The sequence below is a fragment of the Protopterus annectens genome, chromosome 11.part0, assembly GCF_019279795.1.
Source record: "Protopterus annectens isolate FY-2018-M chromosome 11.part0, PAN1.0, whole genome shotgun sequence".
NCBI lineage: Eukaryota > Metazoa > Chordata > Ceratodontiformes > Protopteridae > Protopterus > Protopterus annectens.
Window position 1 is genome coordinate 316,511,349 of NC_056745.1, and position 25,395 is coordinate 316,536,743.

The 25,395-nt window shown below is 36.3% G+C and overlaps 1 protein-coding gene across 1 annotated transcript in view; it reads left to right on the plus strand.

Moving 5' to 3' along the window:
- LOC122815364 (dynein axonemal heavy chain 3-like) overlaps positions 1-25,395 on the plus strand; it is a 4,921,723-nt gene that overhangs the window by 1,978,813 nt on the left and 2,917,515 nt on the right. The window contains exon 31 of the mRNA XM_044087818.1: positions 1,478-1,700. Coding sequence (XP_043943753.1) covers positions 1,478-1,700 — 223 coding nt within the window. The remainder of the gene's footprint in view (positions 1-1,477; positions 1,701-25,395) is intronic.

A 25,395-nucleotide genomic window follows, 5' to 3' on the forward strand; every position in this document is an offset into this window, starting at 1 on the left:
CCAGAGAAAACCCATATGAGCACAGTAAGGACATGCAGACCCTGCATAGAGGGCATCTCAGCTAAGAACCTCTTACTGTGAGTAAATAAATCTACCCACATTTTTTATATACTAAAAAAGTCTAAAAAAATGACAGCCTTCATTTCATTGGTAGAGTATACATTTTGCCCCTCCCCTAAAAAAATAAATATAATATAACACTTTATGTACAGAAATTCTTGGTTTGCCTCATAATTCAGAACTATGAATTTCTGAATGCTTGCTGATTCTAAAGATACTTTATGGAAATAATTAGCTGTATACAGTTGCATTGGACCCATTTACAAAAGACTTGCCTCACTGTTAGTGACTGACTCCATTGCATTACACCAGACCAAGAGCAGACCTTTTAGTATCTGGCCCATGGTGTAACTTTGTTATAGAAAGACCTTACAGCAAAGTAAGTCACTTACACTGAGAGCAGGCTTACAACTGAATAAGTCATTTAAACTGAGAGCAACTCTTTTGTAATTTATTTATTTATTTATTTATTTTACATTTGTTGACTGGGCTAGTCTAGCTGGATATATGTCCATTTTCAGTAGTGGCCCGGGGAGAAAAGCTCCACATTAAAACAGATAAACACACAAAGTATTAAGTATTCAGTTACAGAACATTAAACTTCAGATACAGATAGGTTGCTAGATAAAAACAGGTGATTAAGGTAATTTAGCAAACATTGATGGAACAGAAGAATAGCACAAAAATAAGATAAGTTAATCCTTAGTGTTTTTTTTTTGTGTGTGTGAAGACTGTGACAAGAAAGTCTTCAGAAGGATATGGGAGATCAGGGTAGTTAAAAAACAGGATTGGGAGAGTAAGTAATCTGGCCCACAATCTCCTTTTAACTGTTTTTTTTTAATCAGAAATAAGCTACAATTACATTATCTCTTTATAGTTTTGTGTAGGATACATATCCTTTATTGGAATGTTACTCTAAAGAGCAGTTGACTGTGAAAGGAAGAGTCAAATAAAGTTGAATGTGCTGTGTTTCTAAACTATGCAGTGATGCATTTACATGCTTCAGCTACTAACTGCTTCATATTCAAAATAAATTATTAAGACAGTCGAATAAAAATGTAAATGTACCACAATGTATACTTTGTGTTCTGTAAAAAGGCATACTTTGTAGATTATTTATGTTACAGAAATATAATCCAGGCAAATTATGTATTTAACATCTGTTGACACTTAAAAATAATGTTGTTACCTGACTAAAATATTAGGATGCTTGAAGCTGTGTTGAAGATTTTGTATGAATGTTTGTTTTGTGTATGTATTGTCTAGTGTGCATTATAGATTTAGCTTTTGTAAAAAAGAGGTTGTTATCTTACACATCCACATTGGTAGGGCAGCATATCTTTACTGACACATATCATGGCTTAGATGAAGTAACTATTAAACTAGTAATGACTATGTAATTTATTTATTTTCACAGATTTATGAAATGATGCAAGTTCGACATGGCTTTATGCTTGTTGGTGGCCCACTGGGAGGAAAAACATGTGCTTTGAAGGTACTGGCTGGAGTTCTTGAAATGCTAGAAGACAAGGCTCTGATGGATGAGCACAGAGTGGATTATATTTTTATCAACCCAAAAGCTATTACAATGGGCGAGCTCTATGGTTACTTTGATCCTGTGTCCCATGAATGGAGTGATGGTGAGTCTGCCATTAACATTTCCATGTTTCATGGAAATTTTATCATTTATGTCACTAATACCTGATGCTGTTGGTTCTCTGTTAGGTGAAGTAAGCCTTTAACCCACTGATGTTTTCAAATACTTTAATTCATGAAATTCACTAAGATAGAGCTTCAGACTTGCAAGCTTATCTTGCTGAAATTCCAAGATGTCTACTGCAGAATATATGTTGTGTGTTGAAAGTAGAACTGGAGAAAAAAACATGTTTCTTACAGCATTCTGCAGACCAATTTGCATTTTGCTGCCCTGTTTTTTATCTCTTACTACACAAGGCTGAAGGATTTTCAGCAACATGCCGTCACAAATGCTTATGGTATGGCATCACAAAGTTCCTTTCTTACTGATAATAGCTGCTGCCTGCAAAAATATTTGCCAACATGGTGATGGCAGTAGCAATGATGTAACTGAGGTTACAATCCACTCTATTTTCACAAGAGAGCCTAGCATTGTTTTGACAGGACTTGCAAGTCTGAATAATTCATACTCCCCCAAAGACTAACCTTTGTAATACCACTCTTCAGGTGTAAAGATTTATGTTTGAAATCTGTAAATTTTAGTTTGGTTCAATACTGTATTTACTTATTGTCAAACTAAATTGTAATTGGTTGTGGACAGTGACATCTGTTCATTTTGCCTTCTCAGCTTCTGTCTCTCCATAACAGTGCCTGTATTGGAGTAATTTGTGTCTAATCAGTAGAGATTCTTCTAGAAATTATTGTGAGTGAACAGTCATTGTCTACAGCTGTGACAGGTGCGTACACAGCTGGCAAGCTGTCACATGACATCTATGGTGAGAAAAAGTCAAGAATGGAAATACAACAAGGAGATTATATTGTCAGTGTACCACAGATATGACAACATACGTTTCAAGTGTACCTCATTACGAGGAACGCACCTCATTTTGGGTCTTAAAAAGTTCATGTTCCTCAAAGTTTCACATTGAAGGGGCCTGTCACACATTCAGAGTTAAGAATGTTTTAACTGATATACATGGTAAATAGAAATGAATCATATTAATTCATTAAAAGAACTTTTGTATAATTAAAGCCAGCATATTTTAACCACACTATGACCTTCCTAGCTGAAGTTGTTAGTAAGCTGTTACTACCTGTTACACATTTTGCCCATTTGTTCCACATAATGAGGGCTAGTGTTCCTCATTTTGTTGACACAAGGTTGAGAGCTATGTATGACAACAATCACAGCAGCTAGCCAGCACTGTGGGTAGAAGGATAAAGCCCAAACATCAGCCCAGGTGACCTGAGATTGATTAGCAATTTGAGTGCCTGAGGTCCTGGTAAGTAATGGTGGGCAGGCCCATCCTGGGAGGGAGAGCATTTGCTGGTGACACTCCCTAAGCAGAGGTGTGGTTCAAGGGGAGGAGTATTACTCTGACAATAGTCAGGGAATGCACGGGGAAATTAACAATGTAGGTCATAAAGAAAAAAAAATGTTGAAGGCAGTAAACCAGACCACCAGGACACCCTTAAATTCTATGCCAGCTAGAGTCCTGTTGCAGAAAGTTCGGGAGGTTATCAAATGACTCGTAGACACAGTGATGGATATGGAGTAGTGGGTAAAATGCCGAAGAATTATGCAAAGGTAGGAAAAGCAATAACACCAACAATGTTGCTATACAACTGAGAATTAAAAAAAAAATGCCAGGAGAAAGTTGATATTTTTTTTTGAGTGAGAAGTATTTGAATGAAAAATGAAAAGAAATCCTAATGCGGAAGCTCATATATTGATTTGTTTGAATACTAGTGAGACTTTCATTTTTTTAACTTCTATATTTTGCTACCAGGGTGGTCTTATTAGAGCTCTGATGTTCTTTTTACAGTGGAAACATGGGAGCACAAAGATATTATACAATTTCCTTAGAATCATATATTATTAAAGTAGGTACTAGTAGGAAATAATTTAAATAGGTCAGTTTGTTTGATGGAAAGGAGATGGCCACTAACACAGTCTCTGAACTTAGAATGGAACACTGAAACCACAATGAATAAAGAGATGGCTATTATCTAAAACCGCATGCGTTGAAGAGTGAACATGTGAGGGGCCATTGTTAAAACATCACAGGATCTGAGTGACTTTAGCATCTTAATAATCATGCAGTGTGTCAATGTGAAGAAGCATTTTTAACAAAATGTATCACTTTGATAAGGAAAGGTCAGTCAATTTTTGCCATTTTGTGTTTTACTTTTAACTAATTTGAAGTAATTCAAGTCTGAAAGTGCATAACAACACACATATTAAAGCAATAAGAAACTTGTGATGCTGGTCTGATCCTTACCATGTATGTACAACGTTCATGTGCAAGAATGCTGTTGTATCTTTTGGCTTTTCCCAGTTAGGGATTGCCACAGCGGAACTCCGGTCTGCTAATGATTGGCAGTAGATTTTTATGCACCGAGTTGCCAGCCCTGATGCACAACCTTCAACGAAGGTACGCCCATTCACGCATGTCTCCACACAGAAGACGCTTTAGCTGAGAATCGAACAGGACAACATCTTACTGTGAGGCGACAACGCTACCATAAAAGCTGGAAATGTTAAACTGCTGTACAGTAAACTGCTTACAATATTGTTTAGCAGAAAATGAGTACTATGCTGACAAGATTGTCAGAGAGAATATAGTGTTTAATTTCAAAAGAAATGTTGAAGCCATAAAAAGAATGGCAAGCAACAAAAACAGAATAAAGAAAAAGTAATGTTTCTTCAGCAAAAAAAATATGTTGTATACACATAATTACTTGTATGAGCCCTAGTTTGATTCATGGGGGAATACAAGGAAAGAAATCAGTAATTTAAAGGTATACAGCTATAAATGAATATTAATTCCTGGCACCATATCCAAAAGTACAAATGGGGAAGAATGAGGAGTGTGCAGACCAGCACATATGTCAGCCAACTGGAAAGAAATGCCACACACACATGTGGGCATCTGTCAGACATGTAAATAGGAAGGAAATGGATGGATAGAAAAGTAGGAAAATAACAAGTTGGTAAGCGTAGTGAGATACAGAAGGATAACATATAAGAGCATGCAGGATGAGGGAGGCAAGGCAGCCTTTTTGTTATAAGTCTCCTCTTTTATTGTATAGCAAAAAGAGAAAAGGGAAGATGTAAGGTGAGGAAGGGTAGTACAATAGGGCACTTAAGTATTCAGGAGCAGTTAGACAAACACACATGCAACAGTATAGACAAAAAGGTGTAGGTGCACAAATACTACAGTGGGGAGATATGGGATGGACAGAGAAAAGCAGAGGGGACAAATTGGTGGTGGGGAGGAAAGCAAAATGCACCAGGTATAGGGTGTGACACAAGATGTAGATGAGAGGGTAAAACACTATTATACCACCTGCCACTGTGTCTCAGGGAGTCATTAGAGTGACCCATCACAGGATAACTGCTTAGGCTAGTCAGTAATATGGGCTGCACCTCTGATGGCTTGATGGTCCAGGCTGACCGGCTGAGTGAATTTACAATTCATTCCAGGAGGCTCTCTCTCGCTCTCTGTGCCTACATGCCTACTGCTCTATTGCACTATTTGCAGCTGGATCACCTCAAGGCAGTACTGGTAGGATTCTTGACAGAGGGGGACCAGAGCTTCCCCACCAGTGCATCACTCCTAGCCTCATTACTGTCATGCACCTCAGCCATAGCCTCAGCAGAGATGGACCATGTTTGAGTTGAGTGTCATCTAGACCTACAGTAAGGAGAAAACATTGGGAAGTTTGTTAAGAGGACATATATATATATATATATATATATATATATATATATATATATATATATATATATATATATATAAATCACTGTTCAGTATGTTACTAGAACTAACCATGGCTGACCAGGAACTTATCCAGCCTCTTATGGTAGGTGATGCAATTAGTATCTCTGCTCGTGGTAAAAGAGGAAAGATGCATCAGGGAACTGTGACAGGTGTAAGGTGAGATGCAAAAACAATTATAAAAGTCACAATACTGTGTATAGTCCCTATTAACTATTAGTATTAGCTATTAAAAACTCAGCAAAATGATGTGCGACCCTGGTTGAAATGTGGTATAGAATAATGTCTAGTTGCACATGAAGGCACATCAGGTAGTCTCGGGGCACCTTTAGATGGAGCAGAATAACAACACCCCTTACAATGTTTCAGTAGAACACACCATCAAATGGAGCTTGTACCATGATGTGCCTAGTACTCTGTAAGTCCCTAGTAAGCATTTTTGGTTGACCTTCCTAAAGGTGTGCAACCTTTAAACTTTAACAGGGCATCACATAACATGAAGCTAGCAATATTGCCTATATGTGCACAGGTATGTACAATGCACTGGCAATGAGGTGACTCTCAGTATCAGCACAACCTGTTTTTGTGCATACTTGTCACTACTTAGAGTAAGATAGTGAAGTATGGAAGCCTGTACTGTTCAGTGCAATATTTCTATAACTAGGCATGCATATTCCCCAAAAGTAGGGTAGACATTTGTCATTGGTGTTTCTCTAGGAGTCCTCTGCTGTTGCCAGCAGGGATAGCAGATGTACCATATATGTGCATGTAGGTTTTAATGCAACATTGGTACTAACCAGTGTCAAGTACAAATGCCACATGTTTCACCATAGCTCTCCCTACAACAATAGTATAGCATCCTTCTAGCTATCCCTTTGAGTGTATTATGGTAAAAATAAAATTCTCCTTCTGTCTGTGTCTGTTATCCTACCTGTCCCTGCAGTATACACTGTATAGATGTAGGTCACATATCCACAGATATTGGATTGTCTATATATGTCTGGATTACAGTGTGGACAACAGAGGAAGGACAATTTCAACCCTTCTGAAAATGATGTCCTACTACAGGGACCCAAAACCCACTGGTGACACCTGTTGCAGAGAGTGGGTGCTGACCAGTCTTTACAGGAGTAAGAGTGACAGGCAGCAGTCTATGACACAAATACTATGGGGGCCATACTTACACAATACAGCAATGTCATAAGTAAGTTACTGACATGCTACACTTTTTAAATGTAAATGCATGTTTCTTTGTGACAGATGGATGAGTCAAGGTGGGAGTATATTTCTGGTGTCCCTACAAGGAGACAATAATACTGGAATTATTCCTTGAGTAGTGGCCACTGGTAGCAGCATGGACCCACCCCTCCATTCATGCTTCACTGTGTGTGTGTGTGTGTGTGTGTGTGTGTGTGTGTGTGTGTGTGTGTGTGTGTGTGTGTGTGTGTGTGTGTGTGTATGTGTGTGTGTGTGTGTGTGTGTGTGTGTGTGTGTGTGTGTGTGTGTGTGTGTGTGTGTGTGTGTGTGTGTGTGTGTGTGTGTGTGTGTGTGTGTGTGTGTGTGTGTCACATTGAGTTAGTATTACATCTAGCCATAGTATGTAGAGCTATATTGCACATATTGACTGCAACTGCTTTATTGTAGGCACAATGGCTATTCAGTCATTTTGAATGGCAGTAGTGGTAAGTCAGACCTGGTATTATGTGCTGCATGGATAGCCTTGGCATGCATGCCACAGGGACACAGCTGTATCACAGGCACTCATGCTCAGCCTAGTGAGGCCATTTTTGTATATTCACAGGACACAGCACTGCTACATTGGTAGCGTCAGGGGCTAGTTAACACAACAGGCTCATGTTGGTCCCCATACTGGGGCTGATGATGATTAGACAACGATACCTGAGTTATAGTTAGGTGATAAAGTAGCACTGTCTGACTCCATCCTGTGTGGAAAAACACCCACATTACAGAGTGAGGGCATGGTCTCATCTATAGATGAAACTGAGGCTGTATAGTCTGACTGCTTACCATCTACAGTGATGCTGTGGCTTCCCCATGCCAGCAGCAATGTCAGTGTTCCCACTGCAGCTGCAGCAGTAAATGTACTTTGTCTGATATAGGTATACCCACCACTTGGCAGCCATGCAGGGGTATGCAATACAGTTGATATCTGACATGTGGATGGCACTAAGTATCAATCAGCAGATGTGCCACATCATCATCCTGACACAATCAGCTACAACACGGTCCACCACAGAGACTTAGCTGAGTGCTGTGCTGCATGGCCTTCATGAGGGTGACACCCAACCCAGGCAATAGTTCAATGTGCACATGGAGTCCAGAGACACAATACTGATTGGTGTCACGAGCTCTATGATGGTGCACAATGCTTCTATCTACACTTCCATGTGGAGGATTGCAAGTTCCACCATCAGTGCCTTATCTGGAAGTATTGCCCAAGATTGGGATAGGGCATGTACCCATAGAGGATTGCATGTGGGGAGCTGTTTCAGCATACACAGACCTCACCTGAATCTAAAAATATACAAAATTCTGCCATGTCTCATTGTGAATAGCCACAACACACACTCTTTATTGACAGGACATATTGACAGCAGATGCCAGTGAAGTCACAGTTTCATAGTACAACACATTAACTATTACGGGGATGGGAAGTACCTCAAAGTCCTACTGCAACAAGCCAGCAAAATGAACCCAGTCATAGTCATGCAGTGGCACCCTAATCCCTCATAGGAGTACACAGTCTATGACAAAGTGAATGCACCATGTCATCTTTACGTCCTATGGCATGTTCCTTCTGCCCATTGCATGTTTGTGTGTGTGAGTGTGTGATGATAACAATGTGTTATTGTGTCCCTATCCACCCATGCACATGATAATAACAGTGATACACTAAAGCTTCCCTCCTTTATGGTATAGTGGGAATGTCTTATTCACAGTGTGGTCAGCCTGCGCACTGACCAACTTAGCCCAATGCTGACACCTTATGCATCATGTTTGGTCTGTCCGACATTGCTTTGCCATTGTGTGCTCATCAGAACCCATAGTTCTGGAATAGATGTCATAACTTTCCCTGCGCTGCCTTGTACTATGCTTGCTGCTATCTAGGTTTGAGATGGTGAGATGGGTAGCTGACTTTGCTGATTTTTTTATCTCACTTTCATTGGATGATAGTGTTGCTCCTCCATCCCTGATGGCTGCTTCCAAACATGGTCCAGTTGCAACAATATCCTGCTACACCTGTTTCTTCATCAGAATATTATGAAGCATGCAAGAAGACTAGAAAAATCTTGTTGGTTTTATCTAAGTCATACTGGAGTGCTCCTTAAGACATATCAAGGCAGGGAAAGTGTGCTTTAACTAGGCCAAGCACACAGTCTGCTTTGTTCTAAGTCTGTCTACATGTGGTGGTACACTGTAGTTCATTCACACTTTGTGGGTTCTGTAAGGGGTTCATTAGCTGGGGCTTTAATATGTATTCACTATTAATTGCTACAGAGGGGTCAACATGTGTGTTGAAGGGTTACTATACACATACACACACACACACACACACACACACATATATATATATATATATATATATATATATATATATACATACACACACACACACACACACACACACACACACACACACACACACACACACACACAAACACACACACACACACACACACACACACACACACACACACACACACACACACACACACACGTGTAACTATAAACCTTAATGATACCTACATTAGCTGCTCTTACCAATATGATGGCTCTGTAGAATTTCACTGTATATGAAACAGTGATATAACTGACATATCTGCCTTACATGTTTGTGAGTCACGTGCACTACCTAGATGCAGCAGTATAACTGACGTGCCATATATGTGTGTGAGTTGTGTGCACTATCTAGATGTTGTGCAAGCACATTGGTTATGATCCCACAGATGTCACACACCATCTGGTACTTCATAGAATATTGTTCCTTCCTGTTCACAAAATATTGTGATTTTGGACTAGTTTGGACTTTTATTTTCTGTGTATATGCAGTCTACAGCAAACATTCATCTGAAGTAAATTCAGTCAGTCCTCCAGTTTTAAAAATAAATAAATAAATAGATTAAGAAATAAAAAGAGATTTTGCTTTTCCATAACAAAGTGAATCTCAGACGCTTCCATTATTTCAACTCATTAAAGACAGCTGTGAATTTAATGGGGATTGCACTGATATTATGCAATCAAACATCCCTATAACCATTTCACTCTTATGAAGACTGGGAATTAGCATTTAATAAAGTGAAATAAGAGCTTTGCTAAAAGATATAAAGATTTAAATTGCAAGACATATCTCTGGTATTAGTAAAATAAATTATGCTAATTTATGTGACCCATAATGCAATTGAAGCTTATTAATGTGCTCTTCATTTTAATGATTATGCTAGCTCCTATGGGCCTTATGATGCTATTTTATTCAGTAGCATTAGCTATAAAATAGAACTATATGAATAATGGAGTTAACCAATCCTTTATATTACTTTTTAACTGATTAACTTTCCCTAACTCTGAAAAGTAGAAGGAGAGAGGGAATGTGTTTCATTTCTGTACTATTGCAATTAGTAACATACTTTGTATAACTTCAGAGTCTTTGTCTAAATGATAAAGACTGTTTCTTCAGAAATTGTTTTCCTATTGAGATAACCAAAAATGTAGACCTAAATGATGCATTTTTTTCTTCTGTGGAATATTGATGTTTTGACGGGCTATGTCATTTGGTCAATCAAAGCTTGTTGAACTAATTTTGCATTTTCAAAGCACTGCATTTCTAAGGGGGATGAATAATTCAGAGAATATATTGCTTAATGTTTTAGACTACTTGTCTGCATATTTTAAATAGCAGTATATATAATGTATTTATTACAGTTTTCTGACATCAAAGGTTCAGCTGTTGCATGACTGAAAGGGTCTGTTACCCGTCACATTGGACAAACTGGTCAACAAAATACAAATCAATAAATGCATAAATACCTGAATCCTTTCATACTTGCTTGCATTCAGGCTTGTAAATAATACATACATGTTTTATTTGAAGTGGGGAGACTTAATCTAGGTGCCACTTTTATGGTTTGACTTTGTATATAAAATAACAAGATAACAAGAATGCAACATTTACAGGAAGGTATGCTTCAAGACAAAAATGATCATATATAGTTTAGCAGCACAAACATTTGTTGATATACTAAGGCAATGGTACTGTGATGTCCCTCCTCTCGGCTAGTAACAAGGACCCTCAATTCTCACCACTGACACCAGTGGGGGATGTTCACTTTGAACAAAAATAGATACATACTGTATTTTCAAATACAGCTCTCTACACTGAGCACAATTTCCCTTAAGAGCACACAGGAAGCACACTCCAGACCTGGGGCTAGACTTCCTATCAAGGCTCCAAATATGTGTCCACTTTTCTGTCTGCAGAAACCAGTGCTCTGTGTCCCTGTTCCAAGTAGTTGACACACACACACATACTCTTTGAGATTTGATTTTCATACACACACACACCCCCCACACACACCCCCCCACACACACTCACACACACACACCTGGAAAAGTCTGGCACAAATTACCCACTCTACCACCTCTGCCCAGGCTATAAGGTAGTTCCACTGCCACCAGCCAGCTACTCTAAGGCTCTTAACAGGGTATCCAATTAGACTGAGTGAAATTAATACTAATACCAATGGTAATTCTGACCAAACAGCAAGACTTTCAGGAGAGTGATGCTGCAGTGTCACTAAATAAATATAAGTACTCTCAAAGGTTAAATATTTCCTAGAAAGGCCAGTCACAATGAAACGTTTAAATATATTTATAATAAATAATAAAAGAACATGGAAATACTGAATATCTGTTTACAATAATCACCAGAGTTTCAGCACAAGAAATATTAAAAATAACACAGATGGAAGATTCGCACAGATATAGACAAACAATACTTAACTAATCTCACTGTATTTTTCTGACTTATCTGAAGAATTACTGTATCCTACTTACTTAATAGAGCAAGCCAAGGTGATGTGAGTGAGTGGTCTTTCTTGTTAGGTTTCACATATAGACTGTCCTCAGACTTCTCTCTCATCTAGTATTATAGCATCATTTCAGTGCTGGATTACAGAATGACATCACATCTCATCAGCTGACTGTGATTCCCACACTACCCCCTTTACTAGAAGCTGAGCCAGGATTTTGCACATGTGTCACAATACTCAGAGATAGAGCTTTGCTAAGATGTGTTACAGCATCTGGAAGCTATAAAACCATGTCAACACTTCCATCCTTCCGGGGTAGCAATTAGTCCACCAGTAAGGACAATACAGCAGGATTGCTAGTCCTTGTTTTCACAGATGTTGCATCTCTGACTGCATTCAGACCTGTGAGATGCAATTTTTATGGCTTATACCAAGTAAGTAATTTCAGGTTATTTTTCAAAGTTAGCTGGATTGAGATTAACATTTTCTCTTCCAGTATCCTCTGTTGCAATATATTCATTTCAACAGTTATAATACAGTCTGGCATACATGTGTATTTCTTTTCTGTCCAGCAGGACCCACTGTTGGTGCATTTTTTAACACAAGCAATTTTACAAATACATTTTCAACACAAGCACCTGCAAAAATCAGTTTGACATACAAATGACATATAATTCTTTACAAAACTCCAGCTAGCTATGTTGGCATATGTTACAGACCCACTGCCCTACTCCTCCTGGCATAGCTGGCAAAACCTCACATCATCACAGGTACAAACACATTCATAAAAGTAGCAACAATGACACTGGAGAAATGATTTGTCATAAAGGGGTCTATGACTAACCACTGAACATAATAAATATTGAACAGCTAATCATCAAGCACAATTCAGCAAATGTTCATTCATCGAACATTCACTTCAGCGAACGTGTGAGATGGGAAAAGTAACTAGTTGGCCATCACATACCCATATCACACACTACAGTGTTTCAACAAAGCCACCCAGGTGGGGAGCTTTGCCCCCCCCCCCAACTATACATACTGACTCCAAGATCTCACAACAGTGGAGAAAGGGCAAATTTCTTGATATTGTCCAACTACTTCCATGCCCTTTTCTCCACTGTAGTGTTGTCTTGGACTTGGTGTATGTAGTTGAGGGGGTTGAGTTTGAAATACTGTGGTGTGTGAGATGGGGAAGTGTTGGCCAACTAGTTACTTTCCCCATCTCACACATCCGCTGAAGTGAATGTTTGATGAATGACCATTCACTGAATTGTGCTTGATGATTAGCTGTTCAGTGTTTATCACTTTCGATAGTTAGTCATAGATCCATCATAAAGATCTCCACAAGGAATAAAGCTGCATTTCCATCTTACCTAAATTGACACTGGTTTGTTTTTAATGCAGTTACATATAATATTTGTAAGTTGGTAGCTGATAAACTTTAACTTAAATTGGTGAAGTGTTAATATAAACCTGATATTTCTTGGACATGCATTCCATACCTTAGGCCCGCCAAAGTATAATGGCATGGAACAGTATTCTGAGGAGTAACTAGTAGGGAGAAGTGGAAATGGATTGATGCCTGAGGGTTGTATGCTACAGGTGAATGTTTTAAGCCTGTGAAGATAGACAAAAGTGAGACAATGTTTGAAGTAGAGACTTTTGTAGATTAACAAAAGAATAGGTATGCTAGCACATTTTACAACATGTAAAACATTTTGTTTTGCTAGCATGGTATCATGATTCTCAGGATGGGGTTGAATGAACCATATACCCCTCAGATTTTGCTAACTAGCATCTAAGGTACATTTCAATTGATAAGTGATCCTGCAAACACTCCAAAAAGTCATATTCTAAAACTAGAATAAGCAAATGTTTTGCAATAGTGGATTTTGTTTGACATCTTAACATATGTGTGGCAGGTGACAAAGAGATCTTTTATCTTAGCAGAAACAGTTAAATAAATAGCATACAAAGATGCATGAAACATTTAATTCCCCAGTATGCAAGTTACTAAATTAGGGGTAAATGGTATTCCATCATTTCTGTGTTTCAGCATCTTTGTATGGGTCCCTGTCTATTGGCCACGGTTCTATAAGATCAAATGTTCATTGGCCGAACATTCAGAGGATCAAATCGGCTATTATGACAATTACCATTAATTATGGGGATTGGAAGTTTGCCCTTTCCCTAATGTAGTGCAATCTCAGAGTTGATGTGTGTGTGTGTGTGTGTGTGTGTGTGTGTGTGTGTGTGTGTGTTGTAAAGGTGGGGGTTGCAGCGGGGGCTTGCACTGATGAATAAAACACTGTTTTTTATGTTGTTGTTGTTGTTTGGCTAGTTTGATACATTAAGGATTGATGTTTTGTATTGTGAACCTTTGTGCACTCGATGTAATGGTCCCTTTGTATATACCACATCAGATGAGCCAATCAGCATTACTGAAAAAGTTCAAGTTAAAGGTTACTTATTCAAGAACATATGGTAATGCTTGAGTGGACTAAAGATATAGAAACAGAAATGTATCTCAGTTTGTCACTTCACTTTAGTATATTACATTAGCATGAGTATAACATACTACTGATTAAGTCATGTTATAAATGACATACTGTAGGACAAATATCTATTATGAAAAATGGACAAAGACAACATTAAACACTACAGTGGGTTCAGATATTACACACAGTGACTGAATATTTCATGTAAAATGACTGAAGCCTAGGTAATCTGAAGTTGGATTTATTGCTGACTGGTATTCTTAGCATTACCTGGCAAGATTTACAGATGATCGCATGTATAACTTTCTTAAATCTTCATGTTATAAGCATTCAAAGCACAGTCAAAAGTTCTTTGATTTTTAACTGTTTTTGTGAGTGAAGCATAAATAACTCAGACATTCCAGTGCTACTGCATAAGAGAGAAAATGATTTAAAACATTCATGCTATCATTGGGTGTAAGCATTAGACCAAATCTGCCAGAACGAGGTATGTTTACTGTCATAGGGCTGCAGCTACTACATCTACAAATAAATAAGTAGATTGAACTGAGGTCTTCAGTATTATTTTACTGGAACAATTATTATGCCAGTCAATTCATTACTCTTAACCAATTAAAAACTAATTTCCTTGATTTGAAAATGCAAATGCAGGCTATCCTTTCCTGCCCTTTTACCAGTTAGTAATATATCATGGCTTTCAAAGTCATAATGTGTTACAATGTGAGACAAAACATTTATTATTTGCTTTGAAATTACTTGATGCAACTCCATGTGTCATTTGCAATTAATATTCAGACTGGGGCATTTAAGAAGGCTGTAGTGCACTCTCAGAATTGTTTTCCCTCTCTTAACAGATTAACTAAATTCAAAAAGGACACAAAAATTTTAGGAACCTATATACATTGTAAAAAAGTATGCCATGGTGGTATGTCAGTAGCGTTGTTACCTCACAGCAAGAGGTTCTCCCGTTCGATTCTCGGCTGGGCTTGGGAGTGCCTTCTGTGTGGAGTCTGCATGTCCTCCCCGCGGTTGGGTAGCGTTTGAAAGACATGCGTGCATAAATGGGCGTGCCTTCGTTGAAGGTTAAGCATAGAGCTGGCACCTCGGCGTTTCGTAAAAATCTACTGCCAATCATTAGCGGACCGGAGTTCTGCTGTGGCAACCCCTTACTGGGAAAAAGCCGAAAGACAAACAACAACAACATACATTGTAAAAAAGTATGCTGCACACAACAATAAGTTTATACTTTATGTAAAAAAGAAAGAAATCATATTTTATCATTTTAAAAGCATGCATGATTACATTTTGAGATGTAAAAGGTTTACATGTTTTGTCAGTAAATAATGCTACAGTGCATTTCATTTGTCGGAAGTTTTGAGGTGGAATTCTGCTATTATTCCTCCCTCAGCTAATACTAGTAATGCAGTGATTAGACTGTGAGGAACTAGTTTTGTAAAAGAAGATGCTAATGTGTGAACAGGCTGTGTGGCTGTCGACGAGGTGAGTTTCGGTGGGGTGGGTTGTCGAAGTGGGTTGACGGTGAGGTGGACTTTCGGTGAGTTGGTCTTGCTGGTTTGCTTGTCAGTGGGGTGAGCTGTCGGTGGGGTGAGGGTGGCCCATGTGTGTGTGTGTGTGTGTGTGTGTGTGTGTGTGTGTGTGTGTGTGTGTGTATATATATATATATATATATATATATATATATATATATATATATATATATGTAGAAAGAAGACACCCTTGCCTTCTTTTTAGAAATAGCATTATTATTGTATTCCTTGTAAATCATAATAACAATACAAGATAATAATCTCTATCACATTTATGCTGTATACACTCTTCTGTCTGTAACATAATATTTCATTACAAAGGACATCTGTTTCTATCTTTATAACCCATAAATTAGAATATAAATAAGTCTGTATTTTGGTGCTTACCTTTAATACCCAGTTGTGTACATACCAGATGAGTCATAGAATTCCTATTAAAAGAAACATTCATCTGCTCAGTCCTTGATAATACACAGCATACTGTTTTTATCTCATCTGAGTTAATTCTATTTGGATTTTTTTCTCTATAACCATCTTACTTGATATATTTTTATATGAATTAATGCTTCAGTTCTAATAATTAATACAATTGCAGTGCTTTCCCTAAGCATCCTTTAAAGTACTCAGTTAGTGTACACACAGATGCATACTATGAAAACAGCAAACGTTGGAGCATAAGATGGGCTAATGCTTAAAAACATATCCATATCCCTTCATAAGCTCACTCTTAATATAATTATTTGCAATTTCATACCTTACAAAGGTAAAAAGAGAAACATTCATGAAGCTAATGAATTTATCTTATCTAGATATACGTGAAGGAAAGAAGTGTGATAGCAGTCACCACATATAAGGTAAGATAAGCCAGCATTACAACGGAATGTGGTAAGGGTAATCAAGCCAGCAGTGTAAAGATTGTGGTTAGATAAGACAGCTAGACTGTGGTACAGAAAGTGTGCCAACATTGCTAAGCAATGTTGTAAGTTTACATGATAGGGTAAATTGCATTAGTAAAAAAATGTTGTTAGGTAAGACAGCTAAAATAAGTAAGGAATGTAGTAAAGTTAGAGTGACAACATTGCTAAAGAATATAGTGAGAAAAAAAGAAAAAAAAGCAAGTATACAGGTGATCAAGGAATAAACACTTAATCAAGATGGACGAAGAGGGCTAAGATGGCGACAGCCATTTAGGGTAAGCTCTGCAGTGTTCTGTGGGTTTCTCCCTGACTGAAGAAAGGCTTAACTGGCAGCTGAAGGGCAAAATAACCGAGTGAAACTCTGAATCAGTAAGTGATAACAGAGGGCTTAAGGTATCACATAGTGAAAACTGTAGCTTAGCTTTGTTTTCCTTGCAGTTTTTACTGATAACAAAGAAATAATTGTGGAAATAAAGCAGATAAAGTCATAGCACTGGTGTCTGGCATAATTAGTGAAGTGGCAAGCCTAAAGCAATTGGTTCTATTTTAAAAGCAAGTCTCTAGGCAAATCTTTGGGCTACTGAGTTGGCGATCTCAAGGCAAGAGTTCAACAGCCATTATAGGAAACACAACAGAAACAAGAGGATTAAAATCAGCTGTAGAAATTTGAAAGCATAATGTGAATAAGTTGGAAGAAAAAGAGAAGGATAGATAATTTTTGATTTGCATGACTTGAAGCTTCGTTAGAGAGTTAGATGAGTGTAGCTTTGGAAATTTTAACAGATATTAAAATGAAAACTAATAGAGCTGATAGAGTGAGAAAGCAATAGTACTAAGTAAATGACCTAAAACATACCCGTGAAGCACTTTTATTTTTGCAATTTGAAATTAAATGGAAAAAAAAAAATGCCAGAAAAAAGTGGTCAGATATCGCTGTTTATAAGGCAGGAAGTTTAACTTATCCAAGACAGTCATATAAAACAATCCAGATGTGACTGAAAAATGTGTAGGCCTAATTGAGGATGTGTTTTTTCAGGCCATCTGTACTGGTAAGGCAGGAACAAAGAAATGCACAGAACAGCTAAGTGGAAACCAAAGCATCCAGTGAAAAAACGTCTAGTAAGAGAAGGAAGCTGATGACATGGAATTACACTGGTATATATAATTATTTTTTATATAGACCATTTTCAGACTCATCTCAGGAGCACTATCTGGTTAAGTGACTTGCTCAGATCCACTCACTTAGGCAACTGGAAGACAAAGTTCAAAGTAAATAGTAAGGAGAAATGGGTACTTAAACAGATATCCTTTCAGAGTGATATATGTGGTCAAATCTTTGCCTAGCTTTGTATTCCATATGCACAGTTATTGTAAACAGTGAAAGTCTGCTCTAATTTAAGACAATGACATATTATTTCCACAGGAGGGCAGCAGAGCTCAAGATGTTAATTTGGTACTGCTATAGAGTAAGGGAGCACTAGTTCGATTCTTGGCTAGGGTGCCTTTTGTGGGGAGTCTGCATGCCTCCTTGTGGTCATGTGGATTTCCTCCAGGTGCTGTGGCTTCCTTCCACATCCCAGAGATATGCAGTAGGTGGATTGGACACTCTAAATTGGCCATAGGTGTGAATCTGCATATAAGTATGTGGTATGGATGAACTACCGAAGCAGGACTAGCCACCCAGTGGTGTAAACCTTGGCTCTGGATGATTACCACTGTTGAAGTGGTACCCCAACCCCTCATGCAAAAATAGGAAAAAGGGGTTGTGGATGGATGGAAAGAGTAAGGGGATGGCACAGTTGCACAAGTAGCATTGTTACCTCATAGCATGATATTGCCTTGATCTGCTCTCAGCTGGGGTGCCTTCTGTGCAGAATCTGTTTGTCCTCCCTTTATGACCATGTGTTTTTTCTGGGTGCTCCAGTTTCCTTCCACCCTCCATAGACATGCAGGAAATGAAGCAAGAAATCTAAAGTGTCCATAGGTATGAGTGCATGCATGTGAGATAAGTGAAGAAAGACCTGGAAACCTACTTCCATTTCCCTCTGTCCCTTGTAAATTCCATGGATAGCTGTGGCTGTCCATGCGTTCACTCTAGAAGCTGACACATAAGAGAGAGAAAGTAATACACAACATTAGTTCCAGTAATGCAGAAGTATAATGACTGGGATACTTTCAACATGAAGGAAATAAGGTTTAATGCTCTTATGCCCTGTTACTCAACACCATATTGCTGAAATGGTCAGAATTTTACAGAATGTGCAGCTTTTTATCACAAATCTGTGGCTTTCTTATAAAATTTATGGTTTTCTGGCAAAACACTGAGGACCAAAGTCATTAAATAATGACAGGCATTTGAGTTTCAGACTTCTTATCCTTCAGGAAAATATATTCTTTTTTCCTCAAATATTTTTTTTATTTTCAATTAAAATAACATTTACATAATATTTTTAAATATAATTTTAAACAACTATATACAATATTTACAATAGCCTGACTTTCAATTATATACACTGCATGTTATTAGATATAGCATTAACAGATCAGTTATCAAAGATACAATATTGATTATTGAAGAGTGTCCAACAAGCATATAACTTTCTTCCAAGGATTATTTACCAATGGCCTGGGGTATATTCGTAGTTCTTTGAATTTTATTTCCATCAATGCAGTTGTCTTCAGTAAAGTGTAGAATTCTTCCAAGGTCGGGGGTGTATTTGAATTCCACCTTCTGTTTATGCGTTTCCTAGATATAGCAAGTATTGTCCATAACAAATACATATTTGTCTTATTCAGGTAGGGACCTTCATTTACATTTAGTATTATCAAGTTAAGGTAAAGGATTCATTAAATAAAGCTTGTAAAAATGATTGATTACATTCCAATATGATTTAATTTTATTACATTCATAAAAAATATGAATCCAGTCTGCTTTATTTGAATTTTCACACCTCCAGCAAAAACCATTTGTAGTAGTACTGATCCTTTTAATTCTATCTGGTGTTAAAAATGCTCTATGTAAGTATTTCCAGTTAAATATTTTCCAGTACTGCATGTTAAAGGTGTCATTAACTGATAGTAAGATGTTACTTTTAATTTCTTCTGTTAACTGCAATGACTGACCTTTTGTTAAGAACTGCCAGTATAATGGTTTAGGAATTGTTTTATATTTTATTAACTCTTTATATAGATTTGAAATGGAATTTTTCTTTTTACAACTATTATATATAAATTCATACAGAAAACCTATTAGATTTGGAATATGTTTAAATGAGGAATTATTAATTAATCTGCATAAATCTTGAGTGTACATTAAAATGCTTTGTAAGGTTAATCAGTCCTTTGTTGGAATATTGTAACAAGTTTTTATCATATGTATATCTAAATCATTTGATTTATTTACAAACCAGCATAAGAATCCATTTTGTTCCCAGGAGGTTATTGTTTCCCTGTATATTTTGTGAGGAAAGTTCTTAGGGATGGTGACTAGGGTTAAAAGGTCAAACCAAAGTTTTAGCTCTATGTTTGCATTGATACGTTTCCGAAAGGAATTGATTTAACAATTAATCAGTGTTGTTTTAGAAGGTGTTGTTATATTATATTGTATACTTATGCATAGTATATACCAGGGTTTGTTTGATTTGTCTATTATTAAAATTTTTTTCGAACAGATTAAATTCATTTGTTAATATAGCCGTCGTTAATTCTTTCCAGTTGGCAAAATAATTTGGGTTTATCCAGTCTATTGTAGTTTTAAGCACAGATGCTTTTATATATGTTTCTATTTCTGGGAAGTTCAATCGTCCTTGTTTCCAGGGTCTAATGTGATACGTTAGAGCTACTCTATTCTTTTTGGGATACCATAAAAATTTTATGAAACATCAGTTTATTTCTTTAAGAATGCATATTTCAGGAATTAACTGTATTGCTAATGCTACATATAGTATTTTTGGCAATAAGACCATTTTTATTAATTGCAATCTGTCTTCAAAAGTTAATATAATTTTGTTCCACTTTTCTATATATATTTTTATTGTTTCAATAATGTTTTTAAAATTTATTAATATTGTTTTATTTATATTTTTGCATAACACTATTCCTAAATAATTTAGTGTAAGTTCTTGTTTTCCTATGATGGATGTATCTGTAACTTGTAGTTCTTTTTTCTTATTTAAAAATAGAAATTTTGATTTTGATCTATTAACGTGTAGACCTGAAATCTTATAAAATGTCTCCATTACTTCTTCTAGCTCTCCTAATGACTCTCTGGAGTTTGATAGGGTTAATAAAATATCATCAGCAAAATGCATTATTTTAGATATGTACTGGTCATAGACTTCTACTCCTTTTATTCTTGAATTATTGTGTATTATTTCTGCAAGTGTTTCTATAGCCAAAGCAAATAAAATAAGAGAAAGGGGACATCCTTATTTAGTACCTTTCGTTATATGGATAGATTCTGAAGTGAAAGGACCTAACTTAATGTAGGCTAAGTTATTAATATATATGTTTTTTAGTAATAAGATGAAGGATGGAGGAAATTAATGCTAAAGTTTTAAAAAGATATTCCCAGTTGAAGGAATCAAAGGCTTTTTCTATGTCTAATCTGATTACAAGTGTTTCTCTATCTTCTTTATTCACACAATCTATAAGAGTAAGTATCCTTTTAATATTATCATGTGTGTGCCTGTTATATAAAAATCCAGTTTGATCATTATTAATTGTCTTTGAAAGTGGGATTTTCATTCTGTTAACTAGGATTGACTTGAATATTTTGTAATCATTATTCAGTAATGATATAGGTCTGTATGAGGTGCAAAGGTCTGATGGTTTATTATCTTTTAGAATTGGTATTATGAGAGAATATTTCCATGAGGGTAGTAGTTTTAATTCTGACTAGACTTCCAGCAAAGTTTTATGAAAAAGGGAGATTACTGTTGAAGGGAAGAGTTTGTAAATTTCCATAATTATACCATCTATCCCTGGAGCTTTGTTAGATTTACTTTCTTTTATCTTGTCCACAATTTCTTTGTAGGATATAGGTTTTTGTAGGTCTAGTTTTAAGTTTTTGGGAATTTTGTTATATTGATAAGGTTTGTATCTAAGTTTATTTGGTTTGTATCTAAATCTTCTTTTTTGAAGTATTCCATATAATGGAACCGAAATGCTTCAAGGATATCTCCTATATCTGATACTTTTTTCCCTTTCTTTTCATGATATATATACTACTAATGTTATTTGATTTAGATTATATTTTAATTCTTGTAGATAAGTTATGTAGATATCTGGGGGAGGTGGTTAATGAGTTTATTTTTCAATTTTTCCAAGGCTAGACAAGTTTTGTGTGTTAGAATTTCATTATATTTTTTATTTAATTCCTCTATTTCTTTTTTGACTTCTGGACAATTCTGATTTTTTTTTTTTTAGATTTTGCTGTCAGGAGTCTGGTTTGCAAGTCAAATTATTCAGATTCCTACTCTCTAACTTTGTTTTTGTACCAGCTAAGGGTCTTACCAAATAAATACACTTTTAATGAGCCCCAAACCATGGCTCTACTGATTTCTGTTGTGTTATTAATTTCAGGAAATAGTTGTAGTTCTGACAACATCCAGGGTCTGAATTCTTTAATTTTTGTGATATATGATGGAATTCTAGTTGAGAGGATTAAAGGTTTAAACTCTATTTGGAGCTTCATTATCAGAGAGTCATGATCTGAGAAGGGGCATGGAACTATTGAAAAGTTGAGGATTTTTGTTTGTAAATCTTGAATTATGAATAATTTGCTTATTCTGGTCTGTGTTCCAAATCTATGGTCTTTATGGGAAAATAATAAGGATTTATCATCTTTTACTTTAAAAGTGTCTATTAAATGAAATGAATCAATCCATTTTATTAAGGATTTTGAAATAGTTGTTATGTGAAAAGACTTCTTGGTGGTTTCAGAAACTTCTAAGGTACAATTAAGGTCTCCTCCCAGTATAAGATTTCCTTTATAATTGTTGGAAATAAAATCTAGGTTTTTTTTAACCATTCCTGCGCCAGTTCCTGGGAACCAATATAGATTAGCTAAGATCCATATTCTGTTATTAAATTTAATTATAACAAATGCTAGTAGACCTTCTTTGTCTTCATATTTATAAATAACTTTTGGAGTGATTATGTTTTTCTTCCAGAGAATTGATACTCCTTTTGTCTTTGTTCTATAGGAGGATTGAGCTAAGACTGTATAGTCCTTAGGGTTCCAAATAAAGCTATCATTAGTCTTAAAATGCATTTCCTGGAGAAATACTACTTGTGCCTTATTTAGATTTAAATATTTTAGTAAGTTTGATCTTTTATTTGCATTATTTAAGTCATTAGTATTTAATGATAAGAATGTCAAATCCTTTTCAAGTTATTGTTGGAAGAAACTTTTTACTTCTTTTTTTTATTTTGATTATAGTAGCTATAACACATTCTCTAATAACAGTGGATGTTATTTTTATGTGTGTAAACTTGGGAGTGTAATTTAATGTTCTTTCTTCTTTAAATATAGGTAGGGTAAAATTCTTGTCAGGCTTTAAAAAAGTACTTCTATAAAACATTAATTCTAAAGTATCAAATACAAGTAAATATGAATTTCCCATTAAACATGGAATGAAAGTCATTCCTAATCCAATAGATAAAGATAGATCTATTGGATTATCACTCATACCTTTAACCAACAATATCAACTGAGCTCCTTATGTTAAATTATTATATGGAGAATTTTCTTAAAAGAGATATGAAATTCTGTTCCTTACCCTACTCTATCTAACTACCTATCCTCAATCCTACTAGAGAAGAAAAAATATATATACTTTTGGCATTATTAACTTTGATTTAAATACTTTTGATCAGTCTGTTTTACCTCTGTAATCTTCATGCAATCTATGTGTGTATATTAATCTTAGTTTGTTTACCTCTGTAATCTTCATGCAATCTATGTGTGTATATTAACCTTTGTGTAATCTGTATGAGGAGCTTTTCTCCCCAGGACTCCATTGAAAATGGGTTCTTCAAGCCCAATGGACTATCCTGGTTAAACAACTGCAAATAAATAAAATAATAAATAAATAAAATAAATATTATTCTATTATTGTGCTATAGTATGTTATATATCAGGATGGAATGTTAGTAGTGTAAACAATTATTATGTTGACTTAGAAAATATCAATATTTATTTATCCTTAAGAGATCCCAAACATGTCAGATATGTCATTTTGGATAAATTAAATGCAACAGAGAAGCATACACTAAATAAGCCAACAATAAATAAATTATTACTAAAATAATTTGACTAAAAGGACTCTACAGGAGACAATGAGTGATTACCAATGAAATATGAATTTACTGTATGTGTACTCTCTTCCTTTACTTTCCCACTCTTCAGCTCATCAATTTCAACTTACACTTATGAAAAGACATGGCTTATCAGTGGTATCCTGGCTCTGAGTAGAGGCGCCCTACATTCTAATGTGCAGTGCTTATACATATTTATAGATTTACAAAGCAGAGTCTAAGAATGAACTATGATCACCCTGACAATTCCCATCCTGCATAGAGCACCTCCTGCTTCCAGAATGGGTAATCACATCAGGCCTAGAATGAATGTAAAAGTACCTATATGGTAATCAAGACTTATCTTAGGTAAGTATTAATCAAATAGTATTTGGAGCATCTTAGAGAGTTCTCGGGGCAGTTAGAATACTCTTAAGCCTCTCCTCCCTTGACCAAAAACAGAGATTTCCCTTCCCTTTCTTTCCCTTATTTTAAATCAGTATTAATAAAAGAAATTCAGCAAACATAGGTAAACAGAAATAACATTCAGTAGTCCATCTTGTACATGACTCGCAATCCATTAAACAAGTCAGTGACTAACATCACTTTAGTAAACATTATAAAGACAAATTAGAAATAATTTCCCAGCTCTTTAAATTTTCTGATTAAAGCAAAAAGTTAACAATATGCTATTTTAACTAAAAGTATAAAGCATTTCAAGTTTCCTTGCATGCATACATTTCTACTTATATTGTAGTGTCTTTGAAATCTGTACAATGCTTCACTTCTTCAAATCATTCCTTTTTCAATTCAGGCTTTGTTTTGTCAAAACGGAAACAATATTTCAAGGGCACAATTAATATTTAGACTGATGTTTCAAAGAAATAACTTGTCAGTTGCCAATTGAGTTAGGTTAGAATGAATGATTAGTGCAAATATAGCATGTTGCAAAAATAATATGTATTTTTTCGTGTGCTCTAGAGGGTTCCCTATGTTAGACTGACAGCATGGAAGATCGACACTCAAAACATTGACGCCAGAAGAACGACGAAGCAGATGACCGACAAGTCGTAATCTCGACAGCGAAAACACTGACAGGGGTAACTTGTGAGCACGACCCGGTAATTGTGCGATAGTGAGGGACTTAGGGTTAGGGTACGGGTAAGGTAAGTGTGCGATAGTGAGGGACTTAGTGTTAGGGTGTGGGTAAGGTTAGTGTGCGATAGTGAGGGACTTAGGGTTAGGGTGCGGGTAAGGTAAGTGTGCAATAGTGAGGGACTTAGGGTTAGGGTGCAGGTAAGGTGAGTGTGCGATAGTTAGGGACCTTAGGGTTAGGGAGCGGGTAAGGTGAGTGTGCGATAGTTACGGACCTAAGGGTTAGGGAGCGGGTAAGGTGAGTGTGTGATAGTTACGGACCTTAGGGTTAGGGTTTGCGTTAAGGTTAGTGCATAGATAGTTTTGTGTAAGGTGTAGTGTAAGTTTTTAGGTTGTTGGTATGCTTGTGTTGTGTGTAACAGTGAACTTTTTGTTTTGTTAAGTGTCGGGAT